Source organism: Enhydra lutris, unplaced genomic scaffold, assembly GCF_002288905.1.
Source record: "Enhydra lutris kenyoni isolate GAN:26980312 unplaced genomic scaffold, ASM228890v2 scaffoldscaffold94, whole genome shotgun sequence".
Taxonomy (NCBI): Eukaryota; Metazoa; Chordata; class Mammalia; order Carnivora; family Mustelidae; genus Enhydra; species Enhydra lutris.
In genome coordinates this window covers 1,909,405-1,925,032 of record NW_019154178.1, presented here as the reverse complement: position 1 = coordinate 1,925,032, position 15,628 = coordinate 1,909,405, and the positions used below count along the sequence as shown (strand labels likewise).

General features: G+C 60.2%; 1 protein-coding gene across 2 annotated transcripts; it reads right to left on the bottom strand.

Moving 5' to 3' along the window:
• Positions 1-580: 580 nt before the first annotated feature.
• LOC111138856 (semaphorin 4A) lies at positions 581-15,304 on the bottom strand. 2 transcript variants are annotated; one of them, XM_022490774.1, is made up of 15 exons: positions 13,962-15,304; positions 13,642-13,809; positions 12,153-12,313; positions 11,171-11,233; positions 10,814-10,912; positions 10,468-10,573; positions 9,669-9,785; positions 9,291-9,415; positions 8,966-9,138; positions 7,859-8,009; positions 4,589-4,769; positions 2,847-2,965; positions 2,604-2,761; positions 2,239-2,339; positions 581-1,882 (listed from the first exon to the last, which is right to left on the bottom strand). In XM_022490774.1, exons 1-15 carry the CDS (start codon positions 14,806-14,808, stop codon positions 1,290-1,292), a joined length of 3,162 nt encoding a protein of 1,053 aa, XP_022346482.1. In that variant the 5' UTR covers positions 14,809-15,304; the 3' UTR covers positions 581-1,289. The 2 variants fall into 2 exon arrangements, with proteins under 2 accessions (XP_022346482.1, XP_022346483.1); XM_022490775.1 differs by lacking the exon at positions 13,962-15,304 and having other exon boundaries at positions 13,642-13,915.
• Positions 15,305-15,628: the final 324 nt, after the last annotated feature.

Here is a 15,628-nt window from a genome sequence, read left to right as displayed (position 1 = left end):
GGCAGCCAGAAGGGGCCCTGTCTGGGTTTGGGTGAGAACAGGAAAGAGAGCCCGTGGGCGTTGGCAGGCGGGGTTGGGGGGGGGCAGAGCCCTTCTTAGTTTGGACCCTGGAGGGAACACCCAGCGCAGATGTGGGGAGGGGTAGGGGAGAGGGGAGGGGAGGAGCGGTGGAGTGCGGTCAGTGCCAGGGTCTTGGTGAGAGGAGCCCCAGGGGAGCCCTACACAGGGCTGTTGTGGGACTAGGGAAGGGGATGCCCCAGTTGGGGGTGGCCGTAGGGTCTCTCCATAAATTCAGTCCGCCAAGAGTGGACACCGACAGCGAACATGGGGAACGGGATTGGGGACAGCGGGGACAGCAGCTGCCCAGACAGGGAACAGGCGCGTGTGGGCGATGGATGAGGAAAGGGCTGCGGGGTTGGTTCTGGGTGGGCAGCCGGCGTGGCAGAAGAGGTGGTTTGCCTTTGGACAGCCCTGGCCCCACGGACCTGGCGCTGCTCCCCGCTGAGGCCCTCCGCTGCCGCCCCCTCCATCCCACCGTCCTCTGCGGCCGCCTTCTGCTCCCAGAAAACAGCACGAGTCGTGAGCTTTGTCTTTTTAATAAAAAATAAACTGTCTGTGATAAGTGGTAGTCTGGATCCCAAAATAAAGGAAAGGGGAGAGGAGAGGGCTCAAGAGGTCAGCCAGAGTGGAGGAGGGAACAAGGCTCAGATTACCCCGTCCTTCCAGCCACGGCAGGGGCCACAATCCGCCCCGGCTGAAACAAGAAGGAAGGTGGTCAGAGCTCCAGAAGGACTTCCCAGGAGTCAGCAATGTGGCTGGTAAGGGAGCAGGAGGGGCAGCTCCGGGCAGGGACCCGGAACAGCGGAGCCTTGGTGTCCGTGGCGGCGGCGGCAGCGGCCCCCCGTGGGGTCTCCGGGCAGCGGCCTGCTAAGTCGTTTGTACCTCGGTGTTTGTTACCACGGGGGCCTTAACAGTCCCGGGTCGCAGGGGCTCCTGGAGCAGCATGTTTCTGGAAGGTCTTGGAACGGCCGGAGATGAAGGATGGGCTCCAGGTCTTGCTGGTCCGGGTCTGGGATGGCCCGGTGGAGAGCCCAGTGCGCGGTGGAGGGACAGCCCACAGGGGTTCAGGCCGCTGTGTCCGGCCTGCTGAGGACCACCAGCGGCACAACAGGAAGGCGGTGTTTTGTGCTCCTGCCTGTCCTGGGGCTACACTGCCCCAGGTCCCCCAGGCAGCCCAGCTGGGCACCCCACCCTACCCTACCCTACATGGCTACAGCCCTGCCCAGAGCCTAAGCCACCTCCGTGCCCAGGTGGTTGTTGTCAGCGTCCACATCGCTGGCCGAGGTCCTGCATTCCTTGGGAGGCTGGAGGTGCTGCTCCCGGCTCAGGGGGGCCTTCTCCCCTGGGGGCAGGGTCCCACAGCCCTGCACCTTGCCCCGGGCTCGGAGAGCCCCCAGCGGGGAGGCAAGGAGGAGGAGGAGGGCCCCTGAAAGCACTAAGGCCAGGAGCACAGTGACTGTGAGGAAGTGGGGCCAGTAGGACCGCTGGGCAGCCGGAGCGGCCCCAACCCCAACCCTGGTCAGTGGGGCATCCACACGCTCCCGGGGGATGCCTGCCAGCTCAGGGTCCAGGGCCAGGGGCTGGTCCTGGCTGTGCACCCAGTAGGAGACCACGGGGTGAGAGAAGCCGTTCTCTGTGGCCCAGCACTGGTACAGGCCTCCTACCCCGCCCTGCAGCAGCAGTACCAGGGAGCCGTTGTAGACTGCAGAAGAGGCTTCTGGGATCTTGGCCGCACCGCGAGTCCAGCGGTAAGAGGCCAAGGCCGAGAGGTGGGGGCAGGGGAGCTCCAGGATGGAGTTGGGCGCAGCCTGGACTTCTTTAACTGGAGATGAAGGAAGGGGATATGGCTAAGGGCAGGGGAGCAGGAGGGCAGGAAAGCTCTACGGACATCTGGACCCTGACTCCCCTCTACACCTTCCAGTTCAGCCCCCACACTCAAAGCTGAGCCCTCGTCTATCTCCAGTCTGGACCCCAGACTAACCGTGGTTCATCTGACTCCAACTCTGACACCAAAATAGACTTCAGCCCCAATCCGGAATCCCCACTTGGAATTCCCATCCTCCCTCCCGAAGCCAGGCCTGAGATCCTCGCCCGGTCGGGTGTTGGGCTCGCAAGCCGGCAGGTGCTGGGGGGCAGCCGCCTGAGCCTCCCCCCACCCTCCCCCGGTTCCACACTCACTGATTTGGGGACGGCTCTGGGGCTGGTGGCTCCTGCCCACGGGCCCAGTGGCGCATGCCCACCCTGGATTCCCTTGCTCCGTGTCCTGTCTCCAGGACCTCCTGTGGAGGCAGAGAGCAAACCTCAGGCCTTGAAACAGACCAAAGTGGGAAGAGGATGGAGGACGAGAGGGAGGTGGGGGGTCAGGACAGAGAAGACGCAGGTAAACCCAGGCGGATGGGGCAGCTCCAAGACCCCTCGCTTCAACCCACCCCAGGAGGAGCCTTGGCCCCAGGAGGGAGACCCTGGGTGGGACCGTGCCCCACACGCTGGGTAAGAAGGTCCCAGTGGCCCAGCCTCCACTGACGTCCAGGACCGGCACTCACGGGATGGGGCTGGGCACCAGGCGGCAGGTTCTGGACTCGGGGTCCCAGGCACAGTGGGGGTCCCGGGCCAGGACACAGTCCACGCAGCTCTCATAGATGCTGCAGTTGGCTCGGGGAATCCTCCAGATGCCCCCTGAGAAGCCTGCAAACACTGCGCCCTGGAAAAGAGAGGGACAGTGACCTCTGCAACCCCAGTAGGGACCCAGCCCCCCAGCCCCGCCTCGTCAGAAGGGCCCTTGCCACCTGCTCAGGGGCCAGCAGCAGGTTGCGGACAGGTTCCGGATCGAGGAACAGCTGGATCTCCTCCACCAGATGAGCACCGCTGTCCCCACTCACCACAGCCTTGTGGAGGGCCCCTGTGGCTGTGGAGAGACAGACGGTGGAGACTGTCACCTCTTCCACGGGCCCTCGTGCGTGGCCTCTGACTCCAGACTCCTCCAAAGAGAACCCAGCACAGCCCATCAGGCTGCTCCCTTCCATGCCATGGGGCTGACGGGAACTCTGTTATCAACTCTGTTATCAACCCTTGCCCCTCTGTCTTTCCTTTGCAAGAACCCAACCCACACCCCCAAGGACTTGGGGCCAAGGACAGCCATGTGCTTCTGCAGAAACCCCGGCAGCCGCCACCCTCAGCGGTGTGTCCCTCCTCCACAGGCCTCAGTGAGGTCGCACTGACCGCGTCGTTAGAAATCGCACCCCACCCCCGGCTGTGGCTGGGGGTCCACCGTCCCTCCAAATCAATTTCTAATCTCAAAACACACTAGGTCCGTGGCTCATGTGCTACACGCGTTGTCTGTCTCCATGCGTCCCACAGGCACCGAGCTTTCGTCTGTCCTGATCTCTGCTAGAACCCAACAGGCGTGCAGCGGAGACGGTGGCTGGGATCAGCGCACCGGTAGCTTTCTTCCACGGAAGCTCAAGGTCATCTACCCCCACCAGGCCCTCAACACACACGCCTGGCAATCTTGCACGTTCCCCCGCTGACTCTCTCTCTTTCCTTCCACACTGACTTTTGAATGTAGCCCTTTCTCCTCACACCTCCCTGCTTTTCCACCCCTCGTCCCCAGCCCCAGACCCCATGTCCTCCTCCTGTACAGAACACCAAAACCTGCCTGTGACAGCAACCTCTGCTCCCGGCCAGACACCCACCCCCAGCCCTACCTTCTTCTACTTCCTCACCCCATCCCAGCATGGGGGCTGCCCCCCACCTGCGTCCTGGACTCCAGCTTCCTCCTCGCTCTGCAGCGTCACCTGCCAGTCACCCCTTACCCGCCCGCTCACTTCCTCACCGGCTGCCTCTCTCCTGGAGCCTGAGGACCTTTCCATCCTAAAAAAAAGAAACCTGGGGGCACCTGGGTGGCTCAGTGGGTTAAAGCCTCTGCCTTCGGCTCGGGTCGTGATCTCAGGGTCCTGGGATCGAGCCCCACATTAGGCTTTTTGCTCAGCAGGAGCCTGCTTCCCCCTCTCTCTCCCTGCCTGCCTCTCTGCCTACTTGTGATCTCTGTCTATCAAGTGAATAAATAAAATCTTAAAAAAAAAAAGATAAAGAAAAAAGAAGCCTGATGGCAGGAGCCCCTTCCTTCCTCCAGTCTCCCCTCCCCGCTTCCCTTCATGGCCAGCTTTCTGAAGGACTGTCCCCCCGCTGGCTGCTCCCAGCCACCCGCCACCCACCACCCGCCACCGGCTCACTTCTTCACGGCTCTAATGGGGCTTTGGGAGACAAATAGCTCCTGGTCAGGCCATCAAAGCCCTCTGTGCTCTGTGTCCGTCACCCCCTCCAGACTCAAAGCTCAGACAGGGTGGACACTGGGCTGTCGGGCGATCCCACCGTATCCTAGAACCCCACAGGGCGCCAGACACATAGCAGGTGCTCAGCAAGCGTTTGCGGAACGAGAGCGGGAGTGAACGGAGTCCGCGGTTTCCCTCGACAGCCTGAGTCACAGTCCCCGCTTGGTCGCCGCGGGACATCGGGAGCCTTTACTCACCGGTGCCCAGGTACAGGACCAGATGGCTGTGCCCGTCGGCGCCCTGGGCTGTCTCCACCGCAAGCCTCGTGTACTCCACACCAGACTTCACCAGCAGGGGAGTCCCCACCACCTGCTCATCCATCAGGAAATGGTCCTTCATGAAGGTCAAGGCTTTGTCGGAGGAGGGGCCCACGGAGCACTACAAGGGGAAGGAGGAGCCTCAGGTCAGTGCTCTCTGCCCCGCAAGCTCACTGTCGCCTTCCGGCACCCCCACCGGTCCCTCTCTCAAGGCAGTCCCCATCTCAGGACCCTGGGGCTGCTGAATTCCAGGCCCTGCACACAGCACAGCGTGTCACCGGCTCACGGTGCCCCCTCCGTCAGCTGCCACTGTGCAGATGTCACTCCCCCTCCACACGCTTCCATTTCCTCAATCTGCGACGTGAGGTAAGAACATCTGTGTTTCATTCTGATGCCAGAAGGAGCACGTGCACCTACTCTCACTTCCTCCCCCTACCCCGAAAGGGGGGGACGGGGCAGGGGGAGAGCAAAGGCAGACGCAGGGTGAAAGCTGGAAGTCAAACAAACAAAGATGGTAAAAGACTGAGCAGGAAAAAAAGGAAAGAATTTTCTTAAGCCAGCCCCGGGGTAGCCAAAAGGGTCTGACTTACAAGGCAGACTCTCTAAAGGTCACGAGTGGCGGTAGCCACCTCTGGAAGTAGGGGTCGGGGGGCTGCGTCAGGAGGGCAGGCTGGGGTCCCACACGCAGGGCTGGGGGGGCTGGCCCTGCAGGCCCCGGGCCCAGGACTAGAGGCTCCTTCTCTGGAGACCAGAAAGCCGAGGGTCTCTGGGCACGGCCAGCAGGCACACGTTGAAAGTAGGGGGAGAGACCAGGGGGAGACCAGTGCATGTGGGGACGTGGTCCCCCAGCCCTCCAGCCCCCCAGGGCCAGCAGCCAGGCCGTCTCCCTCCAAGCACAAGGCTGGAAGAGGGCCCCAGAAAACTGGCTGCAGGTCAGAGGTAAGACCTGATGATACTGACGTGGAGGACCCCTGAGAATACCGCCCGGCCAGGCCACCTTCCGAGGGGCATCGGGGAACCCCCGCTGGCGGTCACGTCCACGGAAGAAGCTTCCGGAGAACTTCACGGGCCCTTCTCACGAGAACAGAGAGGCCAGGGCCATCAGACCCGTGAGTTAAACCATGAACACAAAAGAGACCAAAAAGAACTGATGGAAAAAAAAACAAACGAAAAGCTAAATGACCCAGAGGAAACAGACCCTCTCCCAGCAAAGAACTACCGAAGCGGTCTTACGCCCCTGTGGGGCTCTGATTGGATAGAGTCTCTAGGTCCAGCCTCCAACGAGGCGCAGGAACGACGGCAACTCCACCACAGAGACCCGGAGGCCCCGAGATCCAGACTGAGAAAAATTCCACAGGACAAGCAAATGGCAAGAGAAAAGAAGACGGTGGAACGTACAGATTAAAAGAGCCTTAAAAGAACAACAAATCCAAGGGTGCCCAGCGGGCTCCGTCGGGAGCATGTGCTGCTCTCCATCCCACGGGGCGAGTTCTAGCCTCACGCTGGGTGTAGAGATTACTTCAATAAGTAAACTTTAAAAAAAAAAAAAAAGAGGGGCGCCTGGGTGGCTCAGTGGGTTAAGCCTCTGCCTTCAGCTCAGGTCATGGTCTCAGGGTCCTGGGATCGAGTCCCTCATCAGGCTCTCTGCTCAGCAGGGAGCCTGCTTCCCTGCCTCTCTCTGTCTGCCTCTCTGCCTACTTGCAATCTCTGTCTGTCAAGTAGGTAAATAAAATCTTAAAAAAGAAAGAAAGAAAGAAAAAAAACCAGCTAATCCAAAGTTACATATCTTACTTAGATTTTGATTCAAATAAACTGTATTTTGGGGCACGTGGGGGACTCAAATGGTTAAGCATCTGCCTTCGGCTCAGATCAGGATCCCAGGGTCCTAGGATCAAGTCCCCAGTCGGACTCCCTGCTCAACAAGGTGTGGGCCCCTATTCATGTGTGTTCTCTCTCTCTCACTCACTCCATCAAATAAATAAATAAATAAAATCTTTAAAAACAAAAGAAAAGCATTTTAAAAAAAATAGAGGAAGCCATGTGTGTCAGAACCACGAGAACTTCATGGAGAGATACAAAGGAAATGCCCAGAAGGACGAGAAGGGAAATTCTAGGATGGCGGCAGTGCAGGGGGCTGGTCTGGGATGCAGCTCAAGGGAACCACCTCCAGGAAGGCAAACCTGTTAGAATGCCTAATGCATCTGTCTTCAGAAGAGACGCAGATTATTGAGGAAGGGTTTGGGGTAGAATTAATGATAAGAGCTTAGAAAACAAAGCAGTGAAAAGAGAAAAAGAAAAAGCAAATTAAGAAAGTAAAAGAAGAAAAAAGAAAGAAAAAGAAGAGAGATAGTTACACACCCTCGGGAAATTTTTAAATTATGCAAAAAGGAAACGTAATCAGGGCCTGCTTCCTGGCTCATCTGTGCATGAGTCCTGATCTAAATACTGATCTAACCAAAATTACTATAAAACTCTGTTGAGAGATGAGGGCTGGGTGCAGTGGTGTGCTGGTAAAACAGCTCGGGGGGGGGGGGGCAGGCAGCCCTAATTCCCGCGGGTCTCAGGCCACCGGCATCATGTCAGCGCACATGAGCTTGGAAAGAGATGTCCCCAAACGGTTCTTGCTGGCTGCTGCAGGCCAGTGCCTACATGCCTGGGTAGGGGTGAGGGGCTTAGGGAAATCGTCACCGCCCAGAATGGGATTCGATAGATCCTACTGAAACTCAAACATCAAGAAGGAGCAATAACAGTATGTTAGAGATCTGGAGATAAATACAAAAGGTATCAGCTCAGCTAAAAGAGGTTGTCCCTCTACAGAGGGAAAAGTGTAGGACGCTGCATAGGGCTGTTTTTGGTAACTGACCACGTAGATCTGTAAGATTCTGTAAATGCTGTCCGTATACAACTCTGATCAAAACGCGGAAGTTAAATAAGAAAGGCAGAATCAGATGCCCAGGCAGTTCTTGGCATAGCCGGGGCTCCCTTGTCTCCTCCATGATACCCCGGGTACTTGGGGTGCACTTAGCAGCAGGGGGACTTCTCTGTGTGTAGGATGCATGGACACCTGTGGAATGCGGGCCACGGGAGCAGGTGTGTACCTGAGCAGACAGGACTGGGTAACATTTATCGGACACTGATCATGCTTCCATATGCAGGACGTGTGTGTATCAGTGGGGCGGAGGACTGCTGGGTGTGGGGGGTGGTACTCACGCTGCCTGGCCGGGGACTGATCTCGGGGACCCCGTAAGTCGTCCAGCGTGACGTCTCTTTGTTCAACTCCTTGTACTTCCCCTCAAAGACACGCTTGATGTCCTTGAGAGAGAAGGCACAGACAGCAGAGCTCCTGGTCCCACCGATCTGCCTGGGGACAACCAGAGCAGACACGGTCATCTCCTCTGCTCTACCAGCTCCAGGCCTGGACCACCCCTGTGAAAAAGCCCTGGAGGGCAGGAGTGTGGAGGGCCCAGTTTACTGCCCCCTCCGCCCCTGTGATAAGGGCCAGGAGAGCCCCTCACTCTGGCTCATTTTAGGATTATCCTTAAGGATAATTAACTGGGCGCAGGTCTTGGGGCGGCTCCTTCCCGTCTTGCCCAGGCTGGGCTGTACCCATCGGAGGGGCCATGGAACCAGCCCCTGATGATGAAGCTGTGATCCTTTGGGCCTCCTGGATTCCTGGTCCTCGGACAACCAACCAAAGCCTGACTATGAGACTATTTTTATTCCTTCAGCCCTGGTCTGTGAAGACAGGTTTCTCTTGTTCCCTTTAGCCAGACTGTGGCACACCCCATATTCTCAGTTCCGGATGCCACTGATACCAGCCCCTGCTGACAGCAGATATCTTTGGTACCTGACATGTGGTCAGCAGACACCTAAATACTGTGGGGCCAGATCACAGCAAATCAATGCCCAGCCTCCAAGCAATGACTACTCTTATCCTAGAAATGGTATTTCCCTCTTTGCTCTGGCCATTAGGAAGCTCAGAGCTAAATTTGTAACCAGCTCCCCAGCACTGCGCCAGCGCCAGCCATTTGTGATGTGCTCACCCTATCCCTGCCTTCTCGTCCTCCTTTTTTACTCCCATTTCATCGGTTTGACCTTATCCGGTCTCAACGTTCCCCTTCCGTAAGCCTCCTATCCTTCTTGGAAGCGGGCAGAAAGAACCTCTCTGAGCCTAATTTTCCCACCTCCACGAAGGTCATGAGTCAGATTCCTGGGACGTAGTGCCGGGTCCATGCCTTCCTAGATGAAGTGCATGCAGTGGGCGCTCTAGGCCCCACGACACGCGTGCCGCCCCCGCGTCCCCACTGCTCTGCTCACCACTGAGAGCTGAAGGTCGCGTAGACGCGGGGCTCGGCGGAGGCGGCGGCGGGCAGCAGGACAGCGTGGCGGATGACGTTGAAGGGCAGCTGTCCTGGCTGGGAGCACAGCAGCTGGGCCTTCAGGAAGGTGGTCCACTTCTTCTGCAGCAGCTTGTCCCCGCCCACGTCGTTCTAGGGCCGCGGGGGCGGAGTCAGGGAAGCCTCGCCCCCGTCGCCCCGCCCCCGTCCCGCTCCCATTGGGCCCTGGGAGCTCGGCCCCGCCTCTGCCACCTCCCCAGTGGCTCCCCCGACGGCCGGCCCCGCCCACCGCCCGGGCCCCAGACCTTGCAGACTCTGGCCACCCGCGACGTGTGGAGCTTCTCGAAGAACTCGAACTCGCTCGCCGTCTCCTCGAAGAAGAAGTACACGAAGTGCGTGGAAGGGATGGCGGCCACGAAGGAGGCGTCCGCTGCGGGCGGGGCGGGGAGGCTTAGGACTGGGACCCCGGGGGCCGGTTGTGCCGCGGGTGGCCGCCCGACGGGACGCCCCACGGCTGGCGGGAGGTGGCGCTGGGGGCGCCTGCCACGGGGGCGGGAACTGCACCCCCTCCCCGAACAGGCCTCCTGGCACAGAGGACCGCGGAGTGCAGGAACCGCGGCTCTCGGGCTGGGTCTCCGCGCTCAGGGCAGAGCCAGACCTGGGCTGGGGGCTCGGGTCCTTACGCTGCAGCCAGCGGAGGAAATTGTCGGTCTTGAGGACGGGCTGGGGTCCCAGCGTGCGGATCAGGATGGGCTCGCTGCCCAGGAAGTTGTTCATGGTGCCAGAATAGAGCATCCCATCTAGGGGAGAGGGCGGGAGGCGTCCTCGTTAGAGGGTGCAGCTTCCTGGGGCGCCCACAGCCCAGCTGGTAGACCCCACTGAGCACCCTTGTTAGGGCCTCCTGCGGCAGGATGGAGCCTCCCTCCTCGTCCTTCTGCGCGCTGGCCTTGTCCAGCCCTTCCCTGCCTGCTCCCTTGCATGCCCAGCTGAACCCCCTACCAGAAAGGATCCCTCTTTCCTCCCCAGAGTTGGCGGTGCTTTCCGCTTCCACGCCTTGGTCCCACTCTTCTCCTCCTGGAACATCTTCCCAGTGCATCTACCCCAACTTCTGAGGTCCTACTAAAAACCAAAGGCCACCTCCTCCAGGAAGCCAGGGTGGGGAGTCTGTTGTGGTTTGTGTATGGGAGGGCGCAGACAGTGATGTCTCTATAATCTATGGACAAGTGGCTGAGCCTCAGGCCCCTTCTCTGCCCAAGACCCTTACCAGGGCCCCCCGCCTATGTGAACGAACCTCTCTCTACCTCTCCCCCCACCTTCTTTGTGGTTGGGGAGCTGGTGGTTGGGGTGCTGAGTGCCCCTCCAATCTAGTGCTCTGAGGCTCCTGGCTTCCCCTCCCTCTGTCCCCTGCCTTTCAGGAAACTGTCAGCTTCCATATTTCACAGAATGACCTGGGAAAGCCCCTACTGGGAACCTGATACTCACCTGTCAAGACAGCCGTGTGCTTATGGGCAGGATCAAAGGGGCTCTGGCCTTTCCCCTCCACAACCTTGTCCTCGGAGATGGGCAACAGGTAGGAATCTCGGAGTTCCTAAAGGGGGGGAGAGGCTGGGGGCCAGAACGCCAGAGTCTCATGTCTGGGAAATGAGGGGCGTGAGGAAGGGAGAGGGATGTGGAGGGGAACTGGGGCCAAGAAGCTCACAAGGGTCCCGCATCCAGAAGAGCAGGGTTTTCCAGAGCTAGAGAGGGTGGAGGGGGGGGCAGGGGCAGGGGCGGGGTGTAGGTGTGAGAAGGGATGCTCAGGTCTGGGCGCTGGTGCCCCGTAACTCACAATGAAGGTACAAGCAGGGCTGAAGGCAAAGGTGCCGCAGGTGTACAGATGGGTGGCGTTGAAAGAGACCAGGACACGGATAAAGTTGAAGCACTGTGTCTGGGGAGACAGAGAATCCGGGTGTCTGGCCACTTGCCCCACACTCTTGGGCCCCACGGGCTGCCCCCCCACTTCCTGGTGGGGAGAGGGCCCAGAATTGCTGGGGGGGGGGTCCCTGGACATCTTCACAGAACGTGATGCAGGCGATCGCCTAGGAAAGAAGGTCCTCCACTGCCTGCCCAACCAGATGTCATCCAGTGAGGGTCTGGGCCTCGGGGGTTCCCCATCCAGTGTCCCTACACCCGCACCTCCACTCACCTCATTGCTCTTCTTCTTAAAGGCGCACTCACTCTTTTTCCGGTCACTGGCCGGCCAGGGGATCTGCAGCGGTAGGGGTCAGGAGGGAGAGGACAGTGAGGTCTTCTGCTCTAGCTTTGACCCGCTGTCCTCTCCTTGGGTCTGCTTTGAATCCACCAGCACGCACGGTGGTCAGTGCACACTGATGAGCTATAATAACACCAGCCCTTGACCTTGGCTATGGCCCGAAGGATGCCGGTGTTCAGGAGGGTGCGGCTCTACTGGAGAACCCAGCCTGTGGAATGAGGCCCGAGTTTAATCCAGGCTCAGCCACTCCCTGGGTGAGGGGTCCTAGTCCATTGCACAGGCTTCCGGAGGGCACAACCAGGGTCATATGGAAAGTACCCAATACCCGGCAGGCTAGGCAGAGCGGCAGTCGACAAACCACACGTTTCCTGGGGAACTTGTTTAAAATGTCAGTTCCTGGCTCACACCTCAGAGAATCTGCATTTTCAACCAGCATCCCTTACGCACAGGTGGCCCAGAGACCACACCCTGAGAGACGCAGCGAGGGAGACGAGGGAGACGCTCAGAGACCCTCAGCTCCGTCCCTCCTTCCTTCCCCCTGTCCTCCTCACATGTTCCCGGCAGGAGGGTGACTATGACTTGACACGGAAGCTTTGGGGATTTCTGCCGGCGGGCGGGCATCGTGCTATTGCTATAACGCCGGTCCGTGCTTCCTTCAGTGTCAATGACTTCCGTATCAGCCATTTTAGCACTTGATGTTGTTCGGCCAGGGTGCGTGGCGCTAGCAGGCAGTGCGGCCACCGTGGCGTTTCTTATCTGCTCTGCAGACCAGACACCTGCGTCGGGAGTGGCTGAGCGCCACGGGTTAGAGTGGACAGCACTTGCGCAGTGAGTCGTGCGTGGGCAGTCCAGGCCCCCAGCAGCTGCCCGCACCCCCACGCACCAGGCCAGCACCTGTCATCCCCGGCCTCCTCACCATGTTCTTCAGCTTGGGCATCCCTGGGTCCTGGATATCCAAGGCCAGAATGGCCTCTCGAGCCCCCACATAGAGAGTGCCTCCGTCATCGCTCAGGAGCAGGGTGTCGAAATCCTGGAGGCCCTTCTGGTGGAAGAGGCTGAGAGCCCTGCGTCCCTCCCCTGTTGGGAAGTGATGAGAAGGGGTGAATGATGAGGGGTGGCTGGGCAGGCAGATGATTCCTCAGGTCAAGGTGGGGGGTGGTGGGGAGAAGGGTTGGCAGAGTGTGCTCCCCGGGCCTTGGAAGCTGGACCTGCTCTCCATCAGCGGCTCCCCTTGTTGAGCCCATAGGGGAGAGAAGAGGCTGCCAGAGACAGGCTAATGACAATCTGGGACTGGGGGAAGGTGGCCTGCACCCAAGAGATAGACAAAGGGACAGGAAATCGAGCAAGGCACATGGACATTCTTCCAGGCCTGGGGGACGCTGGGGGCAGGGTAAGGATGCCCTGATCCTCCCCAGGGAGGAGCAGGGGGAGCAGAAGGCAGAGGGACAGACAAGAAGATACTGTGAGCCACATGGGATGGTGTGTCGGGGTAGCTGTGGGTTGTAGGGTCACACTTGCCAACCCCCCTTCCTCTCCTCTAGCAGGAAGCTTCAGCCACTAGAATCACAGCCAGAGGTCGAGCAGAGGGGACCATATGTCTTCAGAGGCCCCTGTTGGCATGGTTGGATGTCACCTGGGCGGGGGAGGCGAGCTGGTTCCAGGAAGGGCATCCTTCCCGGACCTTCTCCCTGGAAGTGGGAGGAACATGGGCCCCCACAGCCTCAGCAAGAAACCAGCCGACAGGAGCACCTGGGGGGCTCAGTGGGTTAAAGCCTCTGCCTTCGGCTCAGGTCATGATCCCAGGGTCCTGGGATCGAGGCCCGCATCGGGTTCTCTGCTCAGCGGGGAGCCTGCTTCCTCCTCCCTCTCTGCCTGCCTCTCTGCCTACTTGTGATCTCTCTCTCTGTGTGTCAAATAAGTAAAATCTTTAAAAAAAGAAAGAAAGAAAGAAAAAGAAACCAGCCAATAGCGTCCCAGGGCCTGGACCCCAGCAGGCCGCCCTGATTCTCTTATTCCTGGGGTCCACGGCACTGGACACGGCGTGGTCCAGCCTGGTCTGTGTGGTGGTCTTGTGCCTGCCATGTCCTGGGCCACCAGGTCCACGGATAACCTTCTAGCATGGGCCTTGTTTTGGGGTATGTGTGAAAGCGGTTAGGGTCTGACGTGCCTAGCTTGCGGACCAGGCCGGGTGAGGACAGAAGGAAAAACCACCTCCTCCGAGAGGCACCCGGGTCCCTTCTGTCCCTCAGTCTTTCGCCACACGGTTTCTTCACTCCTTCCTCAGTCTCTGGCGCTGCGAGACCACAATCTCCCCCCCTCACCCCGTCCCTTGCCTCCCCGTCTCCCTTGGTCTCTGTCCTCCTCTGCCCTTCCAGTTCAGCCCCATCCGGCCCTCAGACACTTACCTGCGCGGTACGTGATCCTGGGCAAGGGTTCCTGCCCTCCGCCCCCTGCGGTCAGCGGTAGCGGCACAGCCAGGAACAGCTGGGAGAGGAGAAGGCCCAGGAGGCTCCAGGGGTCCCGGCCCGGGGCTGGGAGGGCCATGCTCAGCGTGAAGCTGTCACCAGATGGCTCTGGGGAAACAGGCGCCGGGGCACTCTCAGCGTGAGCCATCCTTACCACATCCCCCCCTGGGGACCAATGGGAGAACCCCAGGCAGCAGAAGTGGGGGTGGGGGTGCCGGGGAGGGGACAGCTTCCTTTGCAGGGTGCCCGCAGAGTCTCACTTCCATCACCACAGGCGCCGGCCCGCTGCCTCGCGCTGCCCTTTGGGTCCGAGTCCTGCCGTCGGGCCATCGTCCTGACCTCCGGCCACCACTGGCCCCGCTCTGTCTTTGCTCTCCTTACTCTCAGGAAGTCCTTCTTGCTGTCTCTTCCTTTCCTTCCCTTCCCCATAGTCCAGACCCCAAAGCCCTGCCTGGCCCCAGGAAGGGGAGGTTCTGGAGAGCAGATTCCCACACTTAAAATAGAGGTGAATCGGACCGGTATCTCCCCGCACTTTGAGATCAGCGCGTACCCTGGGGCTGTGCCTTCACCCCTGGCCTCGGATGACCCGGGCGGGCCTGCTCTGAACTCTCCCCTCGGCCCAGCCAGGCGCGGGTCTGCAGGTGTTTGATGTGCAGACCTACCTGGCCCTCTCCTTGCAGGGAGGCGATGAGGAGCCCAGCAGGCTCCCGGCACTGCCGAAGCGTCCGCAGCCGACCCTCTCCCTGGAGTCTGTCTCCCCGGGTCGCTGCATCTGTGTCCCCAGAATGGTCCACCCCCAGCCACCCGCCCCTTCCTGCATACCCTTGAGCTAGCCACAGCGCAGAAACCCAGGTGACCGGACTCTGGGGTGGAGGGGCTCCCCAGGCCCTGGAGGCAGGGGACAGAGGCCTTAGCCCGGCTGGGCCGGGAACGCGGCCGTCCAGGTGCCCATAGTGCCGGAGCCAGCCCTGGGAGTTCTGGAAAACCAGAATTTCCACCTCTCGAGTCCGGACAGATCCTTGGCTTGGGCTTGGGCGGAAGGGGGGGGTGGGGCAGGCAAAGAAAGGAGACTCGCCTCTGTCGCCCCTCCTCTCTCTCCCTGTCCATCCAGAAAGCTGAAAAGGCCAGAAAGTTTCTGGGTCATGTCAGCCACCCCTCTGCCCTCTGTAATGCCACATCCCATCTGACCAGACCGGGAGTGACTTCTCTTGCTCGAGCCCTCCCAGCTGGGAGCCATGACCCGGGCTTCGTTGTTCCTCTTTCGGCTCGCCCACAAGATGAGGTCTCCTCCTGGCTGGGGGCCTGGACGGGCCTGCAGCTGGCTGACCCCCAGACCCCCACTTCCAGCTGAGCCTCCGGCTCTTACCCGCAGCTGTGCCGACCCAGTCCCTCTGCAGCCTGGTCTCCGTCCCCTTTGGGGCAGCACAGGCTGGGTGGCCCAGAGCATGTCCCGTCTGCAGTCACATCTCTGGGACACACTGCTGGGGCGCCCAACCCCCCCATAGCTCACCTGCCCCTGGAGGCCCCCGGGGGAGCCTCGTAACGCAGAGTTAATGACACATCTCGCACCGAGGGCTCACAGCCTATGAAGTGGGGAGTTTCCGGCCTGCTCAGCCCGAGGCTGGCTGGCTGCTGGGTTAAGAGCACGGCCAGCCCTGGGCTGACCTGACTCCGACCCGCGACCCAACTCCTCAGACGCCCATTCCTCGGGCGGAGAGTCCTTCCTGTCCTGCCAGCCCTCTGGCCACAACGCAGCCCAGGTCACTCCCTAGATTTTCCTCTTGGGCACCCCAGCCCTCTTTCCTTGTCCCTCTGCTCCCATTTCTCTAACATTCTCCTCGGGGTTGGTCTCAGCCAGGCCCCTCCAGACAACTGTCACCGAGGTTGGTGGCCAGGTCCTTGCGAAGCGGGGGAAGGGGCAGCAAGC